At 65.3% G+C, this 25,004-nt stretch overlaps 1 protein-coding gene across 1 annotated transcript in view; it reads left to right on the top strand.

Annotated features, from left to right (window-relative positions):
• Positions 1–10,018, top strand: part of HTRA3 (HtrA serine peptidase 3) — a 30,113-nt gene extending 20,095 nt beyond the window's left edge. The window contains exons 7-9 of the mRNA XM_028503821.2: positions 6,192–6,240; positions 7,894–7,989; positions 9,731–10,018. Of these exons, the coding sequence (XP_028359622.1) occupies positions 6,192–6,240; positions 7,894–7,989; positions 9,731–9,896 (311 nt within the window). The 3' untranslated portion in view covers positions 9,897–10,018. The remainder of the gene's footprint in view (positions 1–6,191; positions 6,241–7,893; positions 7,990–9,730) is intronic.
• The last annotated feature ends 14,986 nt before the right edge of the window (positions 10,019–25,004 follow it).

Raw genomic sequence — 25,004 nt, 5'->3', positions numbered from 1 at the left:
TTTGTCTCCCTGCCCTGCCCACCTGGCCCACCTGGCCCACACCTGACTCAGCCCCGATACTCACACCATCATGTTGCTTCCCTGTCTCCTCCCAGCCCTCTCACTAGCAATTCACTGAGAGCAGGGGGTCTCCCGCATGCCCGCCCCACCCTCCACCCCTCCGCCTGCCAAGCACACAGCGCCCGGTATGGCCAGGACCAGTGCCATGAGGACTGGTCACGTGAAGAACTGCTGTCGAGGACTCGGTCTGGCCATCGGGGTCCCGTATGTGAAGGTGGCCTGGAGCCAGGGTGGGCCCAGAAGCCGAGGGCTTCTGTTGGTCAGAGGCACCCGCCAACCCCTGGCCCCTTTTCTCTTCGGCTGCTCAGAAGCTCAGAATGGGACCCGGGGCTGCATCTTTGTCGCCGTTGTAGCCTCGATTCTCCCTCTAGTAACTGAGCCTTCCTGTGGGATTATCTTCTGCTCCCGGGTGCCTTTGACCTTGGCCGCGTTCCCGGAGGCTGGCAGGGCTGTGCTGTGCACAGAGTGGGTGGCAGGTCCCTGTGTTGTTGGGTGTGGGGTGACAGCATCCTCCCTCTTCCTGCCTCTGCTCCTCCTCGCTCTGGGACAGGAGCCGCCAGGGGCCGGGCTCGCTCCCTGGTTGCACGGGGACTGTCCCTGTCAGCGCCGACCTCTGCCCAGACCCCCAGGAGACACTCGCCCTGTCCTCAGAGCTGGCTCTTCCCCCCGGCCCTGCGGACTGGCCAGAGCGCCCAGTGAACCTGAGCCGGACGACCAAGTCTGCCACTGAACGTCCTCCGGTGTCCCCTTTTGCTTTTCTAGAAATAAACGATCTAAATCCTGTTAATAATCTAAAGTTCTTTCAAACAAGCCTCCTTCCATTAAATAAGGGGGCGTTAGTTAAGGTTCACCTCTGGTTCCTGTCCACGGGGTTGGGGTGCAGGAGTCTGTGGGGGCCTTCATGGTCAGAGGGGCTGGTTTGGGGGCTGTCGCATTGCCGGGGCCCAGGACCCCAGGGGTCTCTGGGGGTCCTGCCCGCCTTAGGACTGGGGAAGTTTGAGCTCATGCGGCTGGGCACTGAGGGGTGTCTGGCCTCGGTGACGGTGGGGGATGGCCCCTTGGGGGTCGCCTCCGGCCCGGGGAGGGGAGCCTGCGTCTCCGATGGGCTGGTCCCTGTGGCCCGGAGCGGAGAGAGAGCTGCAGGGAATCCCGGGGGCAGGGCACCAGGAAGTGGGGTCCGAATGCGCACCCCTGGTCCCCGGGTCACACTTGCCAGAGTCCCAAGTCCGTCCCGGGCAGAGGAGGGGCGGAGGATGCAGGAGCTGGGCCGGGGAGGGGAGGGCCCGGGTTCCGGACCCAGTGCTTGGGTCCCCTGGGCTGCAGCCTCGACCGCCTCTCCCACAGCATGACCCTGGGGCTAGAGGAAGCTGCCCAGTGGCCAGTGCCTGTTGGGGGCAGGATGACGGGCCGAGGCCCCCACCCTGGGCTGGGCCCCTTTCCCCTGAGGACCCATCCAGTGTCATGGCTGTAGCTGCCACCTGGAAAAGGGCACCCCCGCCCCCCCACGTCTGTCTCCGAGGGGCCCTCGCCCCCAGCTCCGGACTGGGATGGATGTGGCTGTGGACGTCTGCACTCCGGGCACGCCCCGTCGCCTCCCCGCTGCTCAGTCTCGGCTCCGCCCCCCCCCCCCCGCCCCCCCCACACACCTGCACGCAGTCCCCCGGCCTGCGGGCCTGTCCCTCCCGCACCCGCCCCGTCACAGTCTCCAGTCCCGCCACTGGGTCCGGCCTCCAGGGCCTCAGGCTGACTGCCTCCTCTCCGCTCCCGTGCCACTGCCCCTCCCCCCGCAGACATCCCCCCTCCACCCCCCAGTGCTCCTTGCAGTTCCCCGGGGGAACGCCTCCAGGCTCCACCTCACTGTGTCTGTGGCGGGGGGACCCTGAGGCCACCTCCGGCCCAGACGACGTCAGGCCCCCACCCTCCCTGACCTCATCTCCCACCGGGCTCCATCCCAGTGACGCTGGTGCACCGTCTGTTAAACAGTTTGTCCGTTCACAGAGTTAGGGCTGCCGGGGCAGTGCGCTGAGGATGTCGTCCGAGTTCCTTGTACCTTCTGGGTGGGACGCACGCACGCCCCCGTTATCAGACGCACGGGTGCACATTTCCCTCCGGCCTGTGGCTCACCTTCCCGCTCTCTCACCCGCCCCTGAGGAGCGGAGGCTCTGCCCATGCAGACCCGGTCTGAGCTGTCGCGTGTCGGAACGGGCTGCGTCCCGGCGGGGTCCGGCGGGTCCAGCGGGGTGTGGCTCTGCTGCCTGGAGGTCAGAGGGTTTTCTCCGCGGGTCCTCCTCCTGGAAGTGCCCCTCCCCGGGGCTCTCGGTTTTGGACTACGATGCCTTTTGAACTGATTTTGCAAAGTACACACCAGCGTTCTGTCCTCCGCCCTGGGGGTTCGGTTGTCCCGGCGCCGTCTGTTGAAGAGATCGCCCTTTCTCCACGGAACTGCCTCGGCAGCTCGGTCGGCAATAAAACGCGCACGTTCTGTCCCAGGTGTCTGTCTGTCTGTCTGTCCCTCCTTACGTCAGCGTCCGGCCGTCCTGGTTGCCGGAGCTTTACGATCAGCCCTGCAGCGGGCGGGCCTGCCCCACCGTGTCTTTCAAAGTTGTTTTGGTTCTTCCAATCCTCTGATTTCTGTGTGGATCTTATTTATTTTTTTAAAGGTTTTTAATTTGTTTGTAGACAGAGGGGAAGGGAGGGAGAAAGAGAGGGAGAGAAACATCAATGTGTGGTTGCCTCTCGTGAGCCCCCTGCTGGGAACCTGGCCTGCCACCCAGGCATGTGCCCTGACTGGGAATCGAACCAGCAACCCTTTGGTTCTCAGTCTGGTGCTCAATCCACTGAGCCCCACCAGCCAGGGCTCCGTATGGATTTTAGAATCAGTGTGTCAGTTTCCACCCCCACACCATGCTGATGGTTTGATTGGAGTTCCACTGAATATAAATTACCTAAATCCAGTTAATCTAAAGTCCTTTAAAACAAGCCTTCTTCCCTTTAAATCAAGGGGACGTTAGTCAAGGTTCACCTCTGGTTCCTGTCCAGGGGGTTGGGGTGCAGGAGTCTGTGGGGGGGCCTTTACAGTCAGAGGGGCCACCATGCTGGTTCGGGGGCTGCCAGGGCCCAGGGGTCTCTGGGGGTCCTGCCAGCCTTAGGACTGGGGAGTTTGAGCCCATGGGGCTGGGCGCTGAGGGGCATCTGCCCTCGGTGACGGTGGGGAACGGCACCTCAGGGATCACCTCCAGCCCAGGGAGGGGAGCCTGCGTCTCCAACGGGCTGGAATCAGGGACAGCTGGCACCGTGGCCGCCCTGCATCTCCTGACGCCTGGACACAGGCTGTGTCCCCTCTGGTTCCGTGCCCTCCGGCCGCTCTCGGCACTGTTTCCCGGCTCCCCGTGTGCGAGAGCCAGGCTGCCTCGGCCTGATTCCTGCACGTTTCAGAGTTCCCAGGCTCTAGTGCATGAGACAGTCCTGAAACTTTCAGTTTCTGGTCGTCTGTCACTAGAATGCACAAATAAAATGGATTTTTGTACGTCGATCCCCAGAGACCCTGCCACCGTGATGATTACTCGTTCGTTCTAGTGGATTTTCAATATTCTCCCGCTTTGCTGTGTAGACGACCACTCAGCCTGTGCGTGTGGACGGTTTTCCTTCTTCCGGTCCAACCTGAGCGTCTGCTGACTTTTTAAAGTCGTGTGGCCCCGCCCCACGCTGGTGCCCGACAGTGTAATCGGACCACACACAGTCTTGGGGTCGGGGGGGAAGGTGTACCCTCAGGGGAAGGGCTCAGTCTCGCCAGCCTGGCCCTCGTCTTCCGGTGCCGTCACAAGTCCCGGTTGTCACCTGTGCCCGTGGCTGCCGGCTCCCACGACTCCCTCCCGGACTTGGACCATTGCTAGAGCAGCGCATGGAACCCAGGAACGCAGCTTACTTCCTAGGTCCGCTGTTTACTATAGCGGGGTACAACTCGGGGACCACCCAGTGGGAGGGCGGCCCAGGGCAGGGCAGGGGGAGAGAGCATGGAGCACCCATGCCATCTGGGGGCACAGCCTGCACCTCACCTGCTCACCAACCCAGAAGCTCCCTGAACCTGTCCTTTTGGGTTTTAGGGAGGCCTTATTGCACTGGCCTGATTGGTTAACTCGCTGGCCCTTGGCGATTCCTTCAACCTCCCGCCCCTCCCCTCTCCCCAGAAGTCAGGGGGAGGGGCTGAAGCTCCCACCCTCTAATCACCGGGTCGGTTCTCCTGACAACAGCCCCATCCCCAGGGCCTCCCCTCACTGACCTGAACTCAGAGGTGGCTGAGAGGGACTGGTCATGCATGCAGGACAGAAACCCACCTATCTTTGACAGCCCTGGGGCCAAGTTCAAGAGCCGGGAGCAAAAGCCGCCCCAGGCCCCCTAGGGAATCACAGACGTTTTAGGAAAGGCGCTGGAGGCTCGGGGGACCACGGCCAAGGACCGGACTGCGCCCTTCTCGCCGTACCCCTCACGGTATCCTGCAGCAGCCCCCCGTTGTCAGCTCTGCAGGGACGTTTGCGCAGAAGCGATGCCGTTTCTGTCTTAAACGTTCGGTGCCATCTCCCGTGGGGCCGTCGGGGTCTGGTGCGTCTCCGCGGGGAGGTGTTGAACTATGATTTCGGTTTCTTCAGCAGACACAGGTCTCGTCGTGTTGTCCGAGTCTCCTCAAGGGAGCTTCGGTTACGTGGGAAGTTTAAGAAATCTGGACACAGCCCTGGCTGGCGTAGCTCAGTGGATTGAGCGCGGGCTGGGAACCAGAGTGTCGCCGCAGGTTCGATTCCCAGTCAGGGCACATGCCTGGGTTGCAGGCCATAACCCCCAGCAACCGCACATTGATGTTTCTCTCTCTCTTTCTATCTCCCTCCCTTCCCTCTCTAAAAATAAATAAATAAAATATTAAAAGAAAAAAGAAAAAAAAAAGAAATCTGGACACTGTGTCCTCGTTGTCCGACTCATGGGTGTGAGGTTGCTCGTAACCGTCTCTGATCACGCTCTCACAGCCGTGGCATCTGCCGCGAGGTCCCCTCCCCGCTCCCGGGGCTGAGAACTGCAGGTTTCTCTCTGTCCGACCAGCCTGCCCGAAGGGTCACGGGTTTTACTGGCCTCAGGGAATCGGCTTTCGGTCTTCGCTCACGTTCTGTGTCGTGTTTCTGCTCCCTGTTTCCTGGGTTTCTGCATCTTATTCTCTCCCTTCTTCTGCTTGCTTTGGGTGTCAGCTGATCGTCTTCTGGTTTTCGAGATGGAAGCTGAGGCCACGATCTGGGGTCTGTCTCCTTTCCTGACCGCAGCGTTTCTGGTGCTGTGGTTCCCCCCGAGTACCGCTCTGCCTGCACCCCGCCGATTCGGATGAGTCGTATTTTCACTTTTATTTAACTTAAAATACTCTCTAACTTCCCTTTTGGTTCTTCTTTGAATATGAGTTATTTAGACGTGCGTAATAAGTGATTAGGAACTTTTCTATTACTGATTTCTCATCTAATAACATTGCGGTCAGAGAGCTTACTTTTATCACGTGGAATTTTAAAAAGATACTGAGGTTTGCCCTTTGGTTCTGAATATGTGCGTGTCGGTTCTGGGTCCAGAGCCCCAGCTATGCGTCACAGGCTAGGGTGGCTGGGGAGGGGGTGGGGGGGGGGCTCTTAGAGGGTTGTGTGTGTGTGTGTGTCTGTGTGTGTGTGGTGCTCCAGCCAGAGGGCCTGGCACACAGTCAGTGCCCCCTGGGCGTGCGGGTTAACGCTGATATTTGGGGGGCAGGCAGGGGAGGTGGCACGTTCGGACCTGAGCAAGGGCAGTCTGGGGAGCCCACGGGGTGGAGGCTGGAGAGGAGAACCCCGCTGGCCCCGGGGGGGTTGGGCGTGGAGCGCTGAGGGAGAGCCCATGTCACAGCCAATGTGGTCGGGTGGTGTGGGGGGCATGAAGCCAGCAGGTGGAGCCGGGACGTGTCCCGGTCTCAGAGCAGCCACGAGTGAGGAGGGGCGGCCCCAGCCCCTGAGCTCACGGGGGTGGGGGGCAGGCAGGATGTGTCTGCGCTCCCTGCTCCTGTGGGGGAGCGCCCGCCCCCCCTCCCGCCCCCACGCGGTTCTAACGGGCCCTGCCGTGCCCCCTTCCCTTCCCAGACTGGAAGAAGCGCTTCATCGGCATACGGATGAGGACCATCACGCCCAGGTGAGCCTGCACGCCGCCCCGCCACACTGCCCACGGTGGCCCCAGACGCTGGCCAGTCACGCTGGCCGCCTGCAGGTGCTCCCGGGGGCCCAGTGCCTGGCTCAGGCCAGTCCCTCTGCCTGGAGCCCCTCTGCCCCTCGGCCCAGTGGGCGCCTCTGTACCCCCCCCCCCAGGACGGCACTCAGGTGCCCCGCCTCCGGAAAGCCTCCTGGGTCTAGTTCCCTGTGACGGCCGTAGCAGAGTCCTATATACCTGCCCTAAAACCACAGAAAACTCACTTTCTCTCAGTTCTGAAAGCCCGAAGTTCAAAATCGAGGCGCTGGCAGCTCCGTGCTCCCCACCCCCAGACTCCAGGAGTGTCCTTCCCGCCTCTCCCAGCTCCCGGTGGCTCCCGGGGCTCCCGGGGTCGTAGCTGCATCACCCCAATCTCTGCCTCTGGCTTCCCCGTGCATCCGCTTCCAGACACCCTCTTCTGCCTCTTAGGAAAGCACCAGCCATTGGGTTCTCAGCCCCGCCTAAGCCCGGACGGTCTCATTTGGGGACCCTCAGCCAATTACATCCGCACAGACCCCGTTTCCAACCAGGTCCCATTCGGAGGTCCTGGGCAGACCTGAATTTTGGGGGGCACTATTCCCCCTGCACGGGCCGCTCAGGCAGGCGCAGGGGCCTCCCGTTAGCGGGCAGAGCTCCCTCCCCCCACCCCGGGCGTCCCGTTGGTCCCGTGTTCGGGTTGGAGCTGCCTGTTTGTGGCCCCCAGCCCACCGTGCCCACGGGCTCCTTGGGAGCGAGGACCGAGGCCCGCCCCGCCCTCTGCTGCCCCAGAACCAAGCTGCAGCAGAGCGGGCTCCCAGAAGTCCTGAGAAGGGAAGTGAGGGCGGGACGGGGGAGGGAGGGAGGCCGGGAGGGAGGAAACCGTGCAGCTCGGGGGGCTGGAGAGGAAAGGGGTCACCGTGGCAGGGTGGGGGGGCCCTGGGGAGCACTGAGGTGTGCTCGGCGATGACACCCTCACGCCCTCACGCCGTGCCTGAAGCGACTGTCCCTCCTGTTCCGGCGGCAGCAGCGGGTCCAGGGAGCAAATCTGCCGGCCGTCCCTGGTCAGGACGACACACCAACTTCCCTTTCACACGTGTTCTCTCTCTCCCTCTCTCTCTCCCCCGTGTCCACCTGTCCATCTGTCCACCTGTCCATCCATCCACCCGTCCGTCACAGCGCCTGTGCAGTCTTCTGTCTGTCCATCCCATGGGGGCGAGGACTGTGGCTCACTCCCCGTGTTCGTCCATCCCTGCTTCCTTCTCTCCATTTATCTTTCCCTCCCCCTACCCTCCCCCTCCCCTCCCTCCCCCCCTTCCACCCATCCGTCTGAGCATCCATCCCTCTACCTTTTCCTCCTCCCTCTCGCCCACCCTCCGGCCCCTCCTCCCCTCTGTCCCCCGCCCTCCTCTCCACGCTTCTCCCCATCCGCCTTCACTGAGGTCTCTCTTGAGGAGCCCACGTGGAGCAGGGGTCCCAGGTGGGCCAACGGCAATGCGGCGTGGGGGCGGCAGGGCAGGGTGGGGGCCCCGAGGAGGCTGCTGGCCTGGCCAAGGGGCGCGGAGGGGCTGCCCTGCGCCTTTGAGGCTCAGGGAGGGGCCTCCCCGCGGGCTGTCTTTGCAGTCTGGTGGAGGAGCTGAAGGCCAGCAACCCGGACTTCCCAGAGGTCAGCGGTGGCATTTACGTGCAGGAGGTCGCTCCGAATTCGCCGTCTCAGAGGTGGGCCACAGGGGGGTGGGGGGACGGTGGGGGGGAGCGGGGAGGCTGCGTGGGAGGTGGTCGGACTCCCTGGGGGGCGGGGCCTGTGCGGGGCCCGCCTCCCTGACCTGGAGCTTCCCAGCGGGGACGCCGCGCGGAAGTGGCTGCAGGGACTCTGGCCCGGCCTGGCAGCCAGGGGCGGGCTGGAGAGGTGACCTGTCCCACAGAGCGTTGGCCGTGCCCTTCCACAGCCGGAATGTCCCCTGTCCTGGGGGGAGGCAGAGCAGGGGAGCCCCACCTCTCCCACGCCGAGAACCAGCCTGGCTCTCGTCAGCCCGGTGCCTGGCCTGGATCTGTTCTCTCACCCGCAAAGCCGGCGCGCTCCGGCCCGCTCCCTCCGCCCCGGCAGGCGTCCCGGCCAAGTGCTGGAGAAAGGTCGGAGGGCAGCACCATGCGCGAAGGCCCACAGGCAGCGAGGTCTCCGTGCGCGGACAGGGGAGGTCCAGGCTCCTAGAGGGCTCTGAGCAAGCCCCCCCTTCCTCGCCGGGTCACCCTTCGGGGCCGTCGGTGGGCGGACAGGACCCGTGGTCCTGCACTGTCAGCCTGGGAGCTGGAGGCTGTCCCCGCGGGGGTCCGGGGCTGCTGGGAGGGGCGACCTCCGGGGTGTGGCCATGGACAGGAGCCCGGCAGCAGGACCCCCACCCCACCGCCCCTCATCCCGGCAGGGCCCCTGCTGGTGCTTCCACCACGTGCTGCTCCAGGAGGCCGTGCTGGACTAGCCGGCCCCTCACGTCCTTCTTTTTTTTATTTAAAAAAAATATTTTATTTGTTTATTTCAAGACAGAGGGTAAGGGAGGGAGAAAGAGAGAGAGAGAAACATCAATGTGTGGTTGCCTCTCATGCACCCCCTCCTGGGGACCTGGCCCACAAGCCAGGCATGTGCCCTGACTGGGAATTGAACCTGCAACCCTTTGGTTCGCTGGCCAGCGCTCAGTCCACTGAGCCACACCAGCCGGGCCCTCACATCCTTCTGTGGGGAGCGTGGAGCCCACAGCCCCGCCCACTGCCGGCCGGCTGGAACACTGTGGAACTACAGGTCCAGGAGGCCCGGGGTGACCTCCCCGACGCTGGCCCCTTATTCAGAGCCTCTGCACTCTGAACTCAGCAGGGCGGTTAGCGAGAGTGGCCCCACGCGCCGGGCACCCCAAGAGCGGGGTGCTGCTCGCACCCCACTTCCCACACAGGGACACGGAGGCTTAGAGCAGTCACCCTCGTGGCCACATGGCCGGCACTATTGACCCGACACCGAGTCACCGTGCCACCCTGCAGGCCCCCCCCACCGGAGGGTGGGGGTCAAGGTCACAGCAAGTCGGGTGCGGAGGGAGGCAGCCCAGCATGCTCCGCCTCTTCTGCCGCAGCCGCAGCTGCAGTAACGGCTTTAGGACCGACTCCCCCGGCCTCCCTGCACCTGCTGAGCATGCTCCCACGCCGGGCTGCAGGTGCGGGGACCGAGGCTCCCAGGGGCGGCGCGCCGGGCCCGCAGCAGTCCAGCCAGGCAGACCGCAGCCGGGACTTGAACCTGCCCTTCCGAGGGAGGGAAGGAGCAGGCGTGTCCGTCCGTGATCTGGGGGGTGAGCCTCGCAGGCAGGCACCGTCCGGCCTGTCGGTCGAAAGGGCTCCCTTAAGTGACTGGTGCCGGGAGCCCCCTGCGCCCGGGCCCGGGCGGGGCTGCGCGGTGACCCCGCGTCTCTCCCGTCGGCAGAGGGGGCATCCAAGACGGCGACATCATCGTCAAGGTCAACGGGCGCCCGCTGACGGACTCGAGCGAGCTGCAGGAGGCCGTGCTGACCGAGTCCCCGCTGCTGCTGGAGGTGCGGCGGGGGAACGACGACCTCCTCTTCAACATCGCGCCCGAGGTGGTGCTATGAAGCCGGGGCGCCGCCCAGCGCCCGGGCCCGGGGCCGCACGCACACAGGTGCCAGCCGAGGGGCTCCGTCGGGAGCCGGCGCCTCGGCGGGGCCGGGACGAGGGACCGAAGTAGGTCCTCAGCAGAGCCGGCAGCCTCCTCTCGCCGCCCCCCACCCAGGGACAGAGCCACAGCCTGGGCTCGGGCAGGGGTCTAAACTCAGCCTCAGGGAGCAACGGCTCCCGGACCACGGTGCCTGTGGGGGCAGCCCGAGGTCCCCCACGTCCAAACGCTCCCACCCAAGAGCCACCTTCCCAGTTCTCGGGATCCTGTGCGAGTCCCCGGAAGTCCACCCTCCCTCCCGCCTTCCTGCCTTTGCACCGCGTACCTCTGTCTGGCCTGAGGCCCTGCTCCCAGGCCCCCCCGGCTTGGCAGGCCTGGCCTGGAGCAGGCACCGAAGGGACACCCCCCGGCTGCCCGGCAGGGCCCTGTGGCTGGCGGTGCGGGCCCCTCAGGGGCCCCGTGTGCCAGCACTCCCTGGAAGGCTGCTCGTGCTCCTGGAGGCGATCCCGAGTGGTGGGCAGAGGAAGTTGGGACCCGGGGGGCGGGGCTGCCAGGACGGAGCCCCCAGGGGTGGCAGCGGCGGCGGGAGGCACCTGCTCTGTGCAGCCCCGGGCGAATCTGTGCGCTTCGCTGTACAATCGACCCCCACGTGGCTTGTATTGTGTTTCTCTACTGTATGAAAATTAAAGTTTACAAGCACATGGTTCTTAGCCAGCAGGGGTGTTTGAGGCCACCGGCCACCGCTTCTCTGGGGACTCAGAAGAGTAGGCATGGGTGCCCCCTGGGGTCTTGGCGTCTCCCTGGTACCGGAGGGACGGAGGCCGCTGAGCACCAGGCAAGTCCTTGGAGTGCAGGGAAAGGTGAAGGCCTGACAATGGTCCCTGCTGTGCTGTGTGTGCAGCTGGGGGGGGGGGGGAGCCCGAGACGCCCCAGGGGCTGTGCTGACAGCGGGACTTGAGCCCGAGGCACAAACGTACCCCCCCCCACTCTCGGCCACCCCCAGGTCCCCAGGGGTGGAGAGAACCCTCAGGCCGCGGGGAGCAGGGACGCAGGCTCAGAGGAGGCGCTGCATTGAGCTCAGAACTGCCCCTCACATGCGCTGGTGACCTCAGGGGCGCTGGGGCCGCGGCAGGGCCACCCCTGCTGCCCAGGTCCCGAGAGACAAAGAGCAGAGACATCCGGAAGGGCCCGCGCCTGCCCAGTGAGGGCCTGTCGCTCACGTGCCTGCCTGGGGGCCCTTCGCTTCCCTGGGCTTCTTCGCCCTGAGGCCTGGAGCCCGGGGTGGGGGGGACCCATTTGGGGGGCCGTGAGGAGGGCGCCAGCTGAGACCCATCTCCTCCCTCAAGTGCCAAGAAGGTGCCTGCTTTGCTGCAGTGGGCGCCGGATTAAATGACCCTGACTTGGGGTCTGGCCCCACAAGGGCCCAAAACACCACATCCTCCCGCTCCCTGTCACCAGCGCCCTGGTGACCGTCCTCATCGCCCCTGGGGCCTCAGGTCGCCCACTCGGGAACCAGAGCAGGGACGTGGGCGTGTCCGAGTGAGTGGGCCTGGCGGTGCTCTCAGCTCTGGCCCTCCCTGGCTGACCCTGACCGGGGGGGCTCAGCCCCACCTTCTGTGTCTAGGGAGGCCAGTGGTCCCCCGAGGTCGGGGGACCCCTCGCTGATGAAGGGGGCTGCCCTGGTGGACACGGTCTCTGTGGGGTTCAGGGCCTGTCCTCTGGCAACCGCCAGCCCTGCCTGCCCCCCACCCCTGCCCCCCACCCCCCCCTCCAGTGCCGCTGGCCCCCAGCTGCTGCTCCAGCTGTGCTCGGTGGAAAACAAGTTTTTCAGAGCCCGCCAGCTGCCCCTGTTGTGCAATCCTCAGGCTTTTACCACGACCCCCCACCCACCGCCCCACCCCACAGCTGGGCTCACAGCCACCCCCTGTACAACTCCCTGCCTGTCCTGTGAGCTGTACATGGGGTGCTGACTCGGGGGGCACCTGCACAGAGACGCACCCGGTTTCAGCCTCAGGGTCCCTCCACGGGCACCTGGAATCCCGCCAGGACAGAGCCTGGAAGAACTGGACCAGGACCCAGGTCCCCATGTCCAAAAGCCCCATCGGGCGGAGGCAGAGACCGAGCGCAGAGAGGAGGCCCGGGGGTCACATGTGAGCTGGTGGCCGGTGGCCAGGAGAGCAGGGCCGGGCCTGAGTGCACAGCTGCGGCGGCACAAACACCGGCAGGCGAGGGCGTGGGGCGGGCCGGGAGCTCCGGGATGGTCCTGTGAGCGGCAGGCTTGCGGGTCACGACCTCCCCGGGATGAGTGGCTTCAGAACACGGTGACCAAAGATGGAAATTCTGCACGGGTCAGGCACTCGGCCCCACTCCGCTGGTCTCAAGCAGGGCCGGGGGCCAGCCCACACCTGCCCCGGCTCTGTGTCCATCCAGGGTGTCTGTCCCGCCTACAGTCACTCCCTGGCCCCACCGCTCCTCTGCCCTACCCACAGCCCCGCACAGCCCCAGGGTGCTCGGGGCCCCAGCACGAGGCCTTTTCAGATCCACCGTGGCTCCGTCCCTCCCCTCTGCATGCCCCTCTTCCACCCCACTTCGTGTAAGCCGCTCCGTCCAGCCACACTCCCCCCTCAGCTGGGGTCTCAGGTGACAGGTCCTGAGAGGGCAGGTGACCCCGGACTCTCCACGTGGCCCCGTGGAACCGCAGGGTCCTTGTCAGCAGGAGGCAGGAGGGCCGGGGAAGAGGTGACCCAGGAAGTGATGGGTCAGATGCCAGGAGGAGCAGGCCAGGGCTCTGGAAGCTGGGAACGGCAGCTCTTGTCCCGGAGCTGTGTCAGTCACTCAGGTTCGGACGCCCACCCAGTGCAGCGGGAACCGCCCCCGGCCTGTGGCAGGAAAGAGGGGCCAGGGGCGGTCCCTCGTCAGGACGCATGGGGGTCTGGCTGTCCCCCGACCATTTACTGAAAAGGCAGTTCTCTCCTCCTGCGTCACGGGACGAGCTCCCAGGCAGGTGCGCGTCTGCGTCTGCACCCTTCCGTCCGGGCCCCTTTCCCTCTGCTCCGCCCAGCGCCACCCAGGCCTCACAGCTCGGCTTTGCAAGCCCTTCGGGCATTTCATACAAGGACACCGCCCACGGCACCGGCTCCCCGCAAGGGCGCCTCGCGGGCCCCGACTCGGCTTTTCTGCATCCGTTTTGGAATCTGCTTATCGGGCTGCACCTCCCATGCATGTGGTTAGAATGGCACTGATCTATTGATTTTTTATTGATTTCATTTTAGAGAGAGGGGAAAGGAGGGAGAGAGAGAAGGAGACATTAATGTGTGGTTGCCTCTTGTGCGCCCCCTACTGGGGACCTGGCCCGTAACCCAGGCGTGTGCCCTGGGGGGGAATCGAACCGGTGACCCTTTGGTTCCCAGTCCGGTGCTTGGTCCGCTGAGCCACACCAGCCAGGCCTATAGATCGGTTTTGAGAGAAGTGGCCTATTTATGACACCCGAGCTTCCAGTACATGGTATCCCCCACTGATGCCAGTTTTCGTCCATTTCTCCAACGATGTTCCGTAGTTGTTTGGTGTGTAGACAGCTTCTACTTGATGCTGTAAACAGTAACCTTTACATATATTTTATTTTCTCACTATGACTGATATTATCTCTTAATTTTTAATGACTTTTTTTACTGACCTCATGTCCGGCAGCCTTCCAAAGCCCCTCATTCATTTTAACATCGCATCGACAGACTCAGAGTTGCTACATAATCAATCGCCACATCTATCAAGTAACGAGTTTTATTTCTCCCTTTCCAATCCTAATACCTTTTCCTTTTTCTGGTCTCCTCGCACTGGCTGAAGCCCCTGGTTCAGTGGCGCGTGCAATCAGCGGTGACAGACGTCCTAGTCTGGCTCCTGATCTCAGAGGAAAGGCTGCGACAGCTCGCTGTTGAGTGAAGCATTGGAGGCACATTTTCATCGTTGCCCTTTATTGGCTTGAGAAAGTTCCCTTTCATCCGAGTTTGCTAAGCATTTTTTAATGCATGAATGTTGCATTTTTTAAAGATTTTATTTATTTATTTTTTAGAGAGGAAAGGGAAGGAGAAAGTGTTACAGAACACACAACAAGGGGGGCCTGGGATGATATACTATTATTGAAAGAAGGCCCCGGGTCCGTTATGTCCACAGCCAGAGGAAAGACGTCTCTCAATGCCAGAGATTTGTGAAAAGGAAAGGAAACGTTTATTTAATGTTATACAAACTTAAAGTAGTGACCTAATGTCTTCACCAAAATCCCAAAGTCCCTTAAAACACCCACAAACACACAGTCCTTCCTTCCTTCCCCCTTTGCCCAGTCCAGAGTACCGTGTCTCAGGAAAGGAAATAGAAGTCCATGGCTTAGGTAGTCCTCTGGTTCTTCTCAGTTAGTACTCCCTCTCAACTGGAGACCTCCCTGGGTTCCCGGCACCCTCGGCTGAGTCACTGGGATCTCTGCTAAAACCAGGTGGTGGTTCCCCCTTCTAAAGCTGTGGGGGCCCCACTCTGCCAGGCCGCGTGGTTCTCTCCTCAGGGCTGCAGGAGTCTACACTCCGTCAAGTCCGCGTGCTTCTCCTTCTCCTCTCAGGGCCAAGGGAGTCTTCACTCTGCCAAAGCTATGGGGTTCTCTCTTGCAGGGCTGCGCATGGCTCTCCCCCCCACAATGGCTGCTGCGTCTCAGTTTAAATCCCGGCGCCAATCTTCCTCTGCAGCCCCATTTCTGGCTCCTCTCACATTTGGCTACAGCTGCCAGATTCCGGGCAGGTGTGGCCCTGTGGTGTGGAGCCAATTATCTCCAGGCTCTTCTGGATCTTATTACAGATCCCTGTTTGAGGCTCCCCTCTTGGCTGCACCCTGTTACAAAAGAGAGAGAGAAACATCAATGTGCGGTTGCTGGGGGCAGTGGCCTGCAACCCAGGCATGTGCCCTGGTTGGGAATCGAACCTGCGATGCCTGGTTGAATGTCGCATTTTAACAGACACATTTCCTGCTTTCACGGCAATGAGGAATTATTCCCTCCTGGGGTAAAACCCCTTGATATTGAAGTATTCTGTCAGCCTTGCATTGCTGGACAAAACCTGATTTTACTCTGAAGTATTAATCCCATTTAAATATTTTTCCTAGTATTCTGCTTGAGGTTTTGGTGTCCGTAAACGCAGCTGGCCTATGATTTTCCTTTTTCCTGATGTTTGCGTTCGAGTTTGCCCTGGGCCTCTCCTGACCTCACGTTAGGACGTGGGCAGTGTTTATGCGTCTCCGGTTCTCTGGGAGGGTGTGTGCGAGACTGCAGAGAGCCCCCCCCCACCCCCGTGAAAGGCAGGAGGGGTGGTGCGTGCCAGCCGCCGGCCTGGAGGAGCCTCCTTGGAGGGGAGCAAGTGCACCGAGCTCCTGAGCGCGGTGTTCACACTCTGTTTGGTCAGAGGCGGCAGCAGCACGCTGGGTCGTCGAGGGGCTGGGCCCTGATCTGGCCTCCGCCCTCGGTCCCTGTCACCACGGCTGGGGCCTTCTCTCTCTGCTGGTGTCTCGGAGCGGGCCTGCTCGTGGATGGGGTCCAGGGTGGCCATTATCTTGACAAAATGTTTGCGTCTAGAGCTACATCGGGTCTGAAAATAGTTCTGGGGGCGGTGGCTGCTGAGGCTGGCATTCTGCGTGGCCAGGGCAGGCCGGGGCTCGGGACGGGCCCAGCAGACACCGAGGGAGCATGTCCACAACCCCACCGGCTGGACTCCGTGGTCCACCGCCTGACCACGCTGCCCATCGCCCCTGCTCTGGGGAGGCTCTGACCTCTTGGCTGGGGGGGGCTCCTTGCCCCTCCCACTGTCAGATTACCTGCCTGTCCCCCCCCCCCCGGCCCCCCATGGGACTGTGAGTTCCTGAGAACAGGGCTGGCCGGTCTGAGTCGCCTTGGCCTTCCTCGCAGTCGGCCTATAGGCCCAGTGAAACTTCCAGGTCGGGCTGCCTGGGGTCGCACCTGGTCTCTGCCATCCCTGCCCGGTGACCTCAGCCAACGTGCTCTCCCTCTCTGGGCCTGGAGATCCACACACACCTGGTGCCCACGTGATGAGGGTGGAGCCGAAGCAGGCAGCGCCCCACGCCCCGCAGCAGCAGGGAGGGGCCACCAGCTGCCCGCCCCACCCCCTCCCCACTGGGACCACGGCCCCCACCTGTGCAGCAGGACAGACACCCAGGCTGGTCTCCCGCCCGAGGGCCTGAGGGCGGCACTCCCGGGGTCCTGCCAGCCAGACAGTTTGGGGGATCCGTGGAAAGATGAGGTCACGGGGACGGAAGGTGTCACTTGTGTGTGGTCACACCCCAGAGCCAGAGCTGCTGCGTGGAGGGTCCCACGCAGCCCGTGGATGGGCGGCCCCTGGGCGGAGAGGGCAGCCCAGGAGGCCCTGGAGGGGAGGGGGCACCGCGGGGAGGACACCACCGTCTCGGGCCCATCTGCACACGGTTCTGGACGGCAAGGGGGTGACACGGGGGCACGTGGGGCAGCTGGGCTTGGGCCACGAGGCCACAAGGGAGCTGGTGCAGACATGAACGCTTACCCTGCTGGTGGGCACCCCGATGCAAGACCACCGGTGTGCACCCCGATACAGGACTGGCTGGCCGGCGGGCACCCCAATGCAGGGTGAAGCTGGAGCAGGAAAAGCGGAGAACTGTGCTGGGGAGGAGGCAGGGGGGGCAGGGAACGGGTTCAGAATTCCCACAAACAGGACCCTGCTGGAGTGGGACCCGCGGGCCACCGGGGAAGGGGCATCCCCGAGGACAGAGACCGAAAGGCGACCCAGGACAGGGGACGGGCACCTCTGGGGCGGGCCCCAGGGCAGGCCTGGAGGGAGCCCTCGCCCAGCAGGTGGCCGGGTGCCCGGGGGCCTCCCAGACACCTGTCCGCCCGCCCACCTGCCCCATCCCGTTCACCAGAAGACCACTCCGGACACGGCCGGCCCCCCCGGTCCCCTCCAGTGGCCCCAGGGCCTTTGGGGACAAACCAGCTTCTCATCGCAGTAGGCATTCCAGTCCCGGCCCGGCCTGCCTCAGCGCCCCCCGCCCTGCCACGCCTGACCGCCTGCAGGAGAAACTTCCTCGGCCCGGCACCCATGGCCCAGCCGGGCCCCCACTTCCCCCCCTTTCTGGAAGGCCCGGGGTCCCTGGCTGTCCTCTGGTGAGGTGACAGGACTGATTGGGCTGTGACGGTCCCCAGAGGGCTGTGAGGAGGACACTGCCAACTGGAAGGGGCCGGGGCAGGGGAAGTGACACATCCTAATGAGAACCAGAGGGAGCTGGCCGCCCAGCCCTTCCTGGCGGGTCCCCTGGCTCCCAGAATGCCGTGGGGCCGGGGGGGGCCAGTGGGGGGGGGGGGCAAGGCCCCTGTCCGTCGCGAGCCTCTGGGCCCACTCACAGTCTGGCCCTCTGCCAGACAGCTCAACAGTGAATGTGCGAGCCTACTGTGTGCCATGGCCTGCTCATCTAACTGGATCTCATTATTGATTTACTTTTCAAAACAGCCCTCTTCCCTTCAGTTTACTGATAAGGAAGCTGGGACCCAGGGGCCAGCCTCGAGCTGTGGCTGATATGGCTGGGAAGGCTGCCTCACTATCCTAACCTCCTGAGCAGCGCCCAGACCTCGGACAGTCCCACCCCAGGTGGACAGGCACAGGGGACAGAGTCTGCTCCCCTTGGAGGGTCTCCTGCAGCTCCAGGGGCCTCAGATGCCCCGTGCGGCCCCCCACTCGCCCCCAAGTCGGGAAGAGGTGTGTGGTCCGCTCGTGCTGGCCCAGGGGGCCCTGCAGACCTGGGAGGGGCTGACCCAGGGTGGGCAGGGCTGGGCCGGGCGTGTGCTGGGGAGAGCCCCTGCCCCAGGGCGGGCGGGGGCGCACGGACTCCCAGCACAGAGGGAGGCAGCTCCGGGAGCGGCGGACCCACGGCGTGCCAGGCACTCGGCGCCCATGCACACACCGGTCCTCACGGCACAGGCCCCACAGGCGAGAGGTTCCCGGCAGCGGTGAGCTGGGGGTGTCTCCAGCCCCCCTCACGTGGCAAGACCCCCGCGTGTCCCCTCACTGGGCGGACCTGAGGGGGACAAAGGTCTGCCCCTCCGACCACTCGGGGCCTTGCAGTCCAGCCGCCGCCACCAGAAAACCCGAGACTCGAGTTCCCCGTGCGCAGGGCACGAGGGAGGCGGAGAGAGGCTGCTTGAGAGCTTGTGTCATGCCCCCCCCGCCCCCGTGTGAGCGGGCCAACTGAGGGGAGAGGGCGCGTCCTCCAGTGCCAGGAGTCGGGACGGCTGGCCGTGACGGGGGCGGGGGCGGCTGACCGGCCAGGACAGGAGGGGCCGCGCCTGCACAGGGGCTTCTGCCCACTCTTCTCTGTGGGAAACGGGTTCCAGACTAGAGCTCCGTCCCCGGTGCCCTGAACCGAGGGTTTGTGTGCCCCCAATCCACAGTGTGAACCCTGGCCCCCCCCCATGTGACGGCACTGCGAGGTGAAAGGTCAGGAGGGCAGAGCCCCACGCGTGGGATCACTCTCGCCGTCCTCGGGAAAGCCGCCCCAGGTCAGGGCCAGGAGACGCCGCCCTTGAGCCAACAGCCGGCCAGCGCCTGCTCCCGGCTTCCCGAGTCCGGGATCCTGTGCTGGCAGCCGGGCGGACGGGGCCAGCCCGGCGCGAGGACGGGACAGGTCACTCCCGGGCCGTCCAGACCGCCCGCCGCCCCTTCCCCTGCCCTGCGCCCTGCCCGGAGGCCTCTGGGGCCCCGGCGCCATCAGCACAGGGGCAGGGCCAGCCCCCGGGAGGTCCGGAACACTCGGGGCGCGTGCGGACGGCCTGGGGGTGTCCACGAGAGGCGGGGGGTCTGGTGCGGAATGAGAAACAAGCGCATTTCGAGACGAACAGATAAAACAACGGAGCGACTGATAACTGCGGGGGGAAGCGATGCGGCAGGAAGAGGCCTCCCGGCGCACGCCTCGGCTCCGCCGTGAGCTGCGTGTCCGTGACCCCCTGGCGCCAACACGGGCCACGCTCTCACCACGTCTGGAAGGGGGCAGGGAGCGGAGGGCGCTCCCCCTCCCCCCCGCGAGGGAAACCAGTAGACACACGTGCACCACGCCGGGGAGCAGGCGGCAGCAGCAGCAGCAGCCGCACAGACTCGGTGTTTCGGACGGACCACCGGCACAGACTCCGGAAGACTGAGGTCGAGAAAGGCAGACAGGAAGGGCAGGCTGTCCCCGGGGAAGGGCAGCTGGAATGGGGGGGGGGGGGAGGGGCAGGGGACGGCTGGGGTTGGTAACAGGCCGGGGGCGTCACTCCTCAAAGGACGTGCACACCCAACTTCGATTTAAGCGGAGAGATGTGGAGCATGATTTCCTGGGAGCCACGGGAACCGGGGAGCTCGGAGAGTGGCCAGCGGGACCTTGGCCAGCAGGGGGCTCGGGCCCCTCCCTGGCCTGGAGGGGGAGGGAGGGGGAGCAATGAGAGAAGGGACCCTGGAGACCAGGAGGGCAGGTGTGGGGGCCCCGCCTCCCCGCCCCCCGCTGGGAGGACACACTTGGCTGGGTGTCCTGAGATTGGGGGGTGGGGTGGGTCCTCGGCCAGCAGCTCCTTCTGCACCTTGGTCTCGCCTCCCCGAGGTCCTGGCTGGGGAGCCAGGGGCGGCCCGCGTGCAGGCCCGGGTGGGCCCTGCCGCTCAGCGCCGCTGCCAATTTGGCCGCCTCCCCACCCGCCGCCCCCGCTGCGCTGGGCCCTGGCTCTGCCTCCGCCACCACGTGTGAAGCCAGCACCGGGGAGCGAGGGCCAAGACTCATTTGTATTCTGAGAAAAATACAGCGTTCCGGTCCCCCTGCGCCAGTGTGGGAACAAACACGCCCCCCCCCCCCGCCCCGTGTGGGGGCAGGGGCGGGCCGCCCATCTGCCTGTGGGCTCCTGGCAGCGCCTGCAGCTCCGGCAACAGCTGTGAGCACTTTGCTCTCCCCCGCGAGCCCGCGGCCAGCACGAAGGGTTCAGTCCGCTCGTGGCTGGATCTGCCTGAGCCCCGTGGGCCCGAGTGCCCGGGCAGCCACGTGGGTGCGGAGGGGCCACGTGGGGGCTCCACCTGGGTCCCGGGCGTGTCTGGAGCCGGCTCCCCACTCGCCTCCCACCAGCCTCCAAGCCGAACCTACCGCTGCCTGGGGCTCTCGGCCGGGACCCGGTCACCACGGTGCCCCCTGTGTGACGACTACCGTGACTCCTTTCTCCCGAGTGAGTGCCACGTGCAATCCACCAGCCAGTCCTAAAGGTGCACAGCCCCCGCCGCACCAGCAGATCTAGAACCTTCTTACCACCCGGGGTGCTCAGACCCACCGCCGGCTGCTGGGGCCCTGCAGGAGCTGCCGACTGTGTCCCTGCCTCTGACCCAGCCGCCCTGGGCCCAGCCCCGCCCAGCACGGGGCTCTGTCCCTGTCCTCTGCTTCCCATGAGTTAATCTTCTCCCCCCACGGGGATGTCAGTGCCACGGGAGCCTCCCCGTCCTGGGGCAGTGTCCAGAGCAGGGCCGGAGCTCAGCGAGCTCGGGAGGGCTGAGGGGCCGCACGCCGAGTCACAGTTCAAACGGCTGCTGCTGCTGTTGCTGCTGCTGCCGCTGGAGCCGGATCGGGGAACACAGGTGCAGGGCCGGGGCAGGTCCCAGGGGAAGCCTGAACAAGGGGGTGCCGGCCTCAGGGCTCAGGGGGGCTCCCTGGAGGAGGAGTGGCTTGGGCTCACCGGCCTGGCTGAGCCCCTGCAGGGGCGCTGCAGGTCAGGGACTCCCCTCAGGGGTGTATTAAGAGGGCCTCACCCTCCTGCTGATCGGGGCGCAGACTTCATTTAAGGAGCGTTAGCCGAGGCCCGGGGCCCTGGACGCTCGTCACTGTGCCCCAGGCAGCCGGTGCATTAAGGCCTTCACCAGACAACTGCTAAGTGGACACTTGTCACACACGGGCGAGGCCCTAGAGACCCAGAGAGACCCAGAGAGCCACAGAGCCATGGCCCAGCCACACTGTGAATGAGCCAGTCCGTGGGACAGAGCCAGAGTCACAGAGCTGGGCGGGGGGAGCCAAAGAGTGGGGGTTGGTCTCCTGGGGGTACAGCCCCCCAGAGAGGAGCTGCTGGGAGGACAGCGAGGGGAACAGTATTGGAGACAGAGGGAACAGCCTGTGCGAAGGCGCTGAGCAGGAGCCCCAGCTGCCCCCATGTCCTTGGAGGGTCCCAACGGGCCCCTGGGAGGACGGCATCTGGCCCTTCACGCAGCCTGGCCAAGCTGGGGAGGGCCAGGGCTGGCTGCACGCTGAGACTCTCCCGCACGGCGGCTCGTGCTCGCGTGTCCGACAGCGGCCGGGCAGGCGTGCCTCCGAAATCCGCTTCATGTTTTGGTTTTGGTTTGTGTTTTTCTTTTTAAGGAAAAACAGCTGCAGGGCCAAGAGAGAATGGATGTTTTCAAGAAACTGCTGATGCAACAGGCCTGCTTTCAGACTCGGGGCCAGGTCCCCAAGCAGCGCCCTCCCGTGGGCTGGCCGCCGAGGTCCCACGCGCTGATCGGGCTAGGCTGGGGTCAACAGCTGGGTCACAGCTCTGCTGCCCCCTCCGGCCTTGGGGCCGGCAGGACCTGTGCCCTCCCTCGGGTCCCTAGGACGTCACTCCCTGCAGGTGGGGGGCCTCAGACCAGCCCTCCCAGCATGTCTCCCTCCTCGCTCTCAGGCGCCCAGCCCCCCAAGCTGGACTGAGCGCCCCCCGGGCATGGAGCCCATCCTCTGTGCTCCCGGAGGCCCAGGCCACCCCACCCTCCTCGCCGGGACCCTGTGCCACGGTGGCGGCAGCGGCAGCAGGCGAGCCCGCACCGCACAGCTGACGCGAGCCCCGCCCTGTGGGTGGCGCTGTCCCATCTTACAGGCGAGGAAACGGGGGCACCACATGTTGCATCGCTCGCCCGAGCCCTGGGGGGATCAGGAGCTCTGGCACCCACATGGACGCTCTTTCCCCTCCTGGATATCGGGGTCCAGCTGGAAATGGGGGAGAGGCAGGGGGGTTCGGGGAAGGGTGCCGGCCTGGGAGCCTGAGGATGAGACGGCAGCCTCCCCCCACTGCAAGGGCAGGACTCGGGGCTGCTGGTGCCTCTGGTAAAGCAGAGAGAGAGAAGGGGCCCATGGGGGCCTTGGGGGGAGGCAGTGGGGTGTCCGGGGAGGGTCCAGGCTGAGGCGTGAGGGTGTGACTGGGCGGGGAGGGCAGGGGACGTGGGGGAGGTGCACAGAGACCCGCACGTGAAGGCGCCACGCCCGCCGGGCAGGTGTGACAGGTGCCAGCTCACAGGGGCGGGGAGGGGCGGGGCCCTGGCAGGAGGGGCGCACCGGCAGCCTCAGCAGGACTGTGCTCCAGGGCCGAGGGTGACCCCTGGCTGTCTGGCTGGGGTCCCGAGGAGGTGCCCTTCCCCGGGGAGGAGGGCGAGGAAGGAGCCAAGGCCCCTCGGGACCCGACCACAGCTGTGGGCAGGGCAGAGGGCGGCCCGGCGGACTGGGAGAGCCGCTCCGGGCACCTGCTGTTTCCGTGGGTGGTTTTCTCCTCCCTGGAGCGTCCGCGGTGTCCAGCCAGGAGCAGTCGGGACAGGCCGGCGGGTGGGGCAGGGGGAGTCCAGCGCTTTCTCAAAGCCTTCCCGGAAACCCCCTACGCACCCCTCCCCGCCCACGCGTGGGAGGCGGAGGACCCTTGATGGCTGCTGCGGCCACCACAGGGGACCCGACTGCAGTGTCTCCACTCCCGGCCCCGGGGGCGGGGCCCAGAGACGCAGGTGTGGATGGCTCCAGGTCGGGCTGAGACCCTGGGCAGCGGTGACCACACGGGGCAGGGCCACACAACGCCCGGACCTCAGTGGTAGGGATGAGGAGCCCCACATCGGGGATGAGGCGGCGCTGCGGACAGGCTGTGGGGGGATGGCCCCCCAACACAGACCAGATGCCAAAAGCGGGGCAGGGCGCCCATGCCTGTGTCCCTCCTGTCCCCTCAAAGGGCTGTGTCCCCTGGCTGGACTGGTGGGTGTCACAGCTTTCTCAGCAGAGCAGATTCAGTGGCCTGGGCCCCCGTGCACCAGCCGGGTGGGGTGGGGTACCCTGGGGGGAGGGTGGGGTGGCCACACACACAGCTCTCTTCTCCCCAGCACCCTCGAGATTGTGGCTGCAGACGGGGAGCTGAGGAGGGGCGGAGAGGCGAGGGTCTCTGCGGCGGAGCGGCAAGACCTGCAGGTCTCCCGCCCCCCCCCCCAGGGCCCTCTGGGAGCAGAGCGCCCTCCTGGGATGGCCTGTCCGCCCGGGGGGGGTCTGTCCGCCTGGTTCTAAACCCGGGTGCCTTGTGCGTCCCAGCGGCTCACCTGCTCGAAGACAGGTGATCACACCCTGGGGACCGCCCACTGACGGCCACACTTCCTCCTGCTTTGTGTCCCTAACAGTCATGCCACCCACGCACCACACACCCATCCATCCCCCGTCCACCACCCGCCACCCACGCCTCCCTCCGGTGTGCGCCAGCACTCCTTCGTGTGCGGCCTCGTCCTGGAGGCTGGGGGCACAGACAGGACTCCGGCCTGACCTCAGTGGACCTCCAGGCCGGTGGGAGGAGTGACCAGAGACCAGTCAGGGCAGCTGAGGAAGTCAGGGCCGCGCTGTGGTGAAGGCGGCACGTCACACAGCCCCTTCTGCCACTCGGGGCACCAGGTAGGAAGCGAATCTCCTGCCAACAGTGTGTCCACATCCACACGGAGGCCATCGGTCAGGGAAGTGGGGGAGCACCAAGGACGGGGGGCGCTGGGCTCAGGGGCAGCCCCAGGGGCCACCCGGGGCTGGGGGCCCACAAGGGAAGCCGCAGTGGGCAGTGCTGAGGGCGGAACGAGCTGTCCACGGGGCCCTGCACGAGACAGCCACGTGTGGAGCGCACTCACACAGAGACGGAGACCACGTGACCGGGGCTCTCCTGTGCAGGCCCAGGATCGGCAGAGAGGGCCACCTGGCCCCTGGGAGGGGCTCTTTCCAGAGGAGAGGGCTGGAGGCGGAGAGCAGAGCCGCCCTGGGCGCATGCGGGCAGGCGGTGGGACCACACGGCCGAGGCGGCAGGAGGCCCCCGGGCAGCAGAGGCCCGCCCTGTGCCGAGTGCACCTGCTGTCCCCACGTGCGAGGGTGGGGGGTGCCACACACACTCCAACCGCACAGAGAAGGCCTGCGGGCGGACAGCCCAGGGGAAGGGGGTTAGCGCCTGGGCTGCGCCCTCAGAGACGCATGGAAGTGGCAGACCCCAGGTCGGCCCCGTGTCAATGACACGGCCCGGTGAAAGGGGCCCCACCCCCCGCCACCGAGACCCTCAGCGGGGCGAGGACCTCAGTCCCCCGAAGTGCACGGGCACAGATGGCAACGGGGTCTGGGCTGACTTGTTTCCGTGACCCGACACGTCCGTGTCTGCGAGACGCCCTGCTCGTGGGCACGCCGGCGGCCATACTGTGGGGCCACACGGCAGCGATGGCCATGGCCGCACAGCCCGAAGCGCCCCCAGGCTCAGAACCCGCGTGGGCCCGACACGAGCAGCCGAAGGCAGCCCTGCACGCAGTCCTGTATGCAGCCGACTCCTGGCCCTGGACAGCGTCCTCGCCTGTTGGCCAGCCCGGTGAGTCCAGGCCAGACGAGGAGCCAAAGTGGGCAAGGAAAGGCCGACACAGCCACCCAGGGGTGCTCAGGCGAGGCTTGTCCCTCAATAAACGAGGGATTCCCCCGACACCAGGGGCCAGGGGTGGGGGGCGGGGGCAGGGGCCACACCGGCCAGGCTATCACGCTGAGAAGGGCCTCGGCGGGGTCTGGGTAAAGTGGCCGGGCCGTGGCATTCCCTGTCTTAAAGGGACACCTGCAAGAAACCAGTGTGACCCCAGGCGGCAGGCCCACCCGCTGTCTTGGGCTGGGGCTCAGGCAGGGTGGCTGGGCCTTGGGGACCCCAAGGAGCGAGCCCCCCGTGGCGTCAGCAGGCTCTCCGACGCCGTGTGGGTGTGTGTGCAGACCCCGCCCGTCTGAGCTG

This window comes from Phyllostomus discolor, chromosome 1 (genome assembly GCF_004126475.2).
Source record: "Phyllostomus discolor isolate MPI-MPIP mPhyDis1 chromosome 1, mPhyDis1.pri.v3, whole genome shotgun sequence".
Classification (NCBI taxonomy): Eukaryota; Metazoa; Chordata; class Mammalia; order Chiroptera; family Phyllostomidae; genus Phyllostomus; species Phyllostomus discolor.
This window is presented reverse-complemented; position numbering and strand designations above follow the sequence as displayed.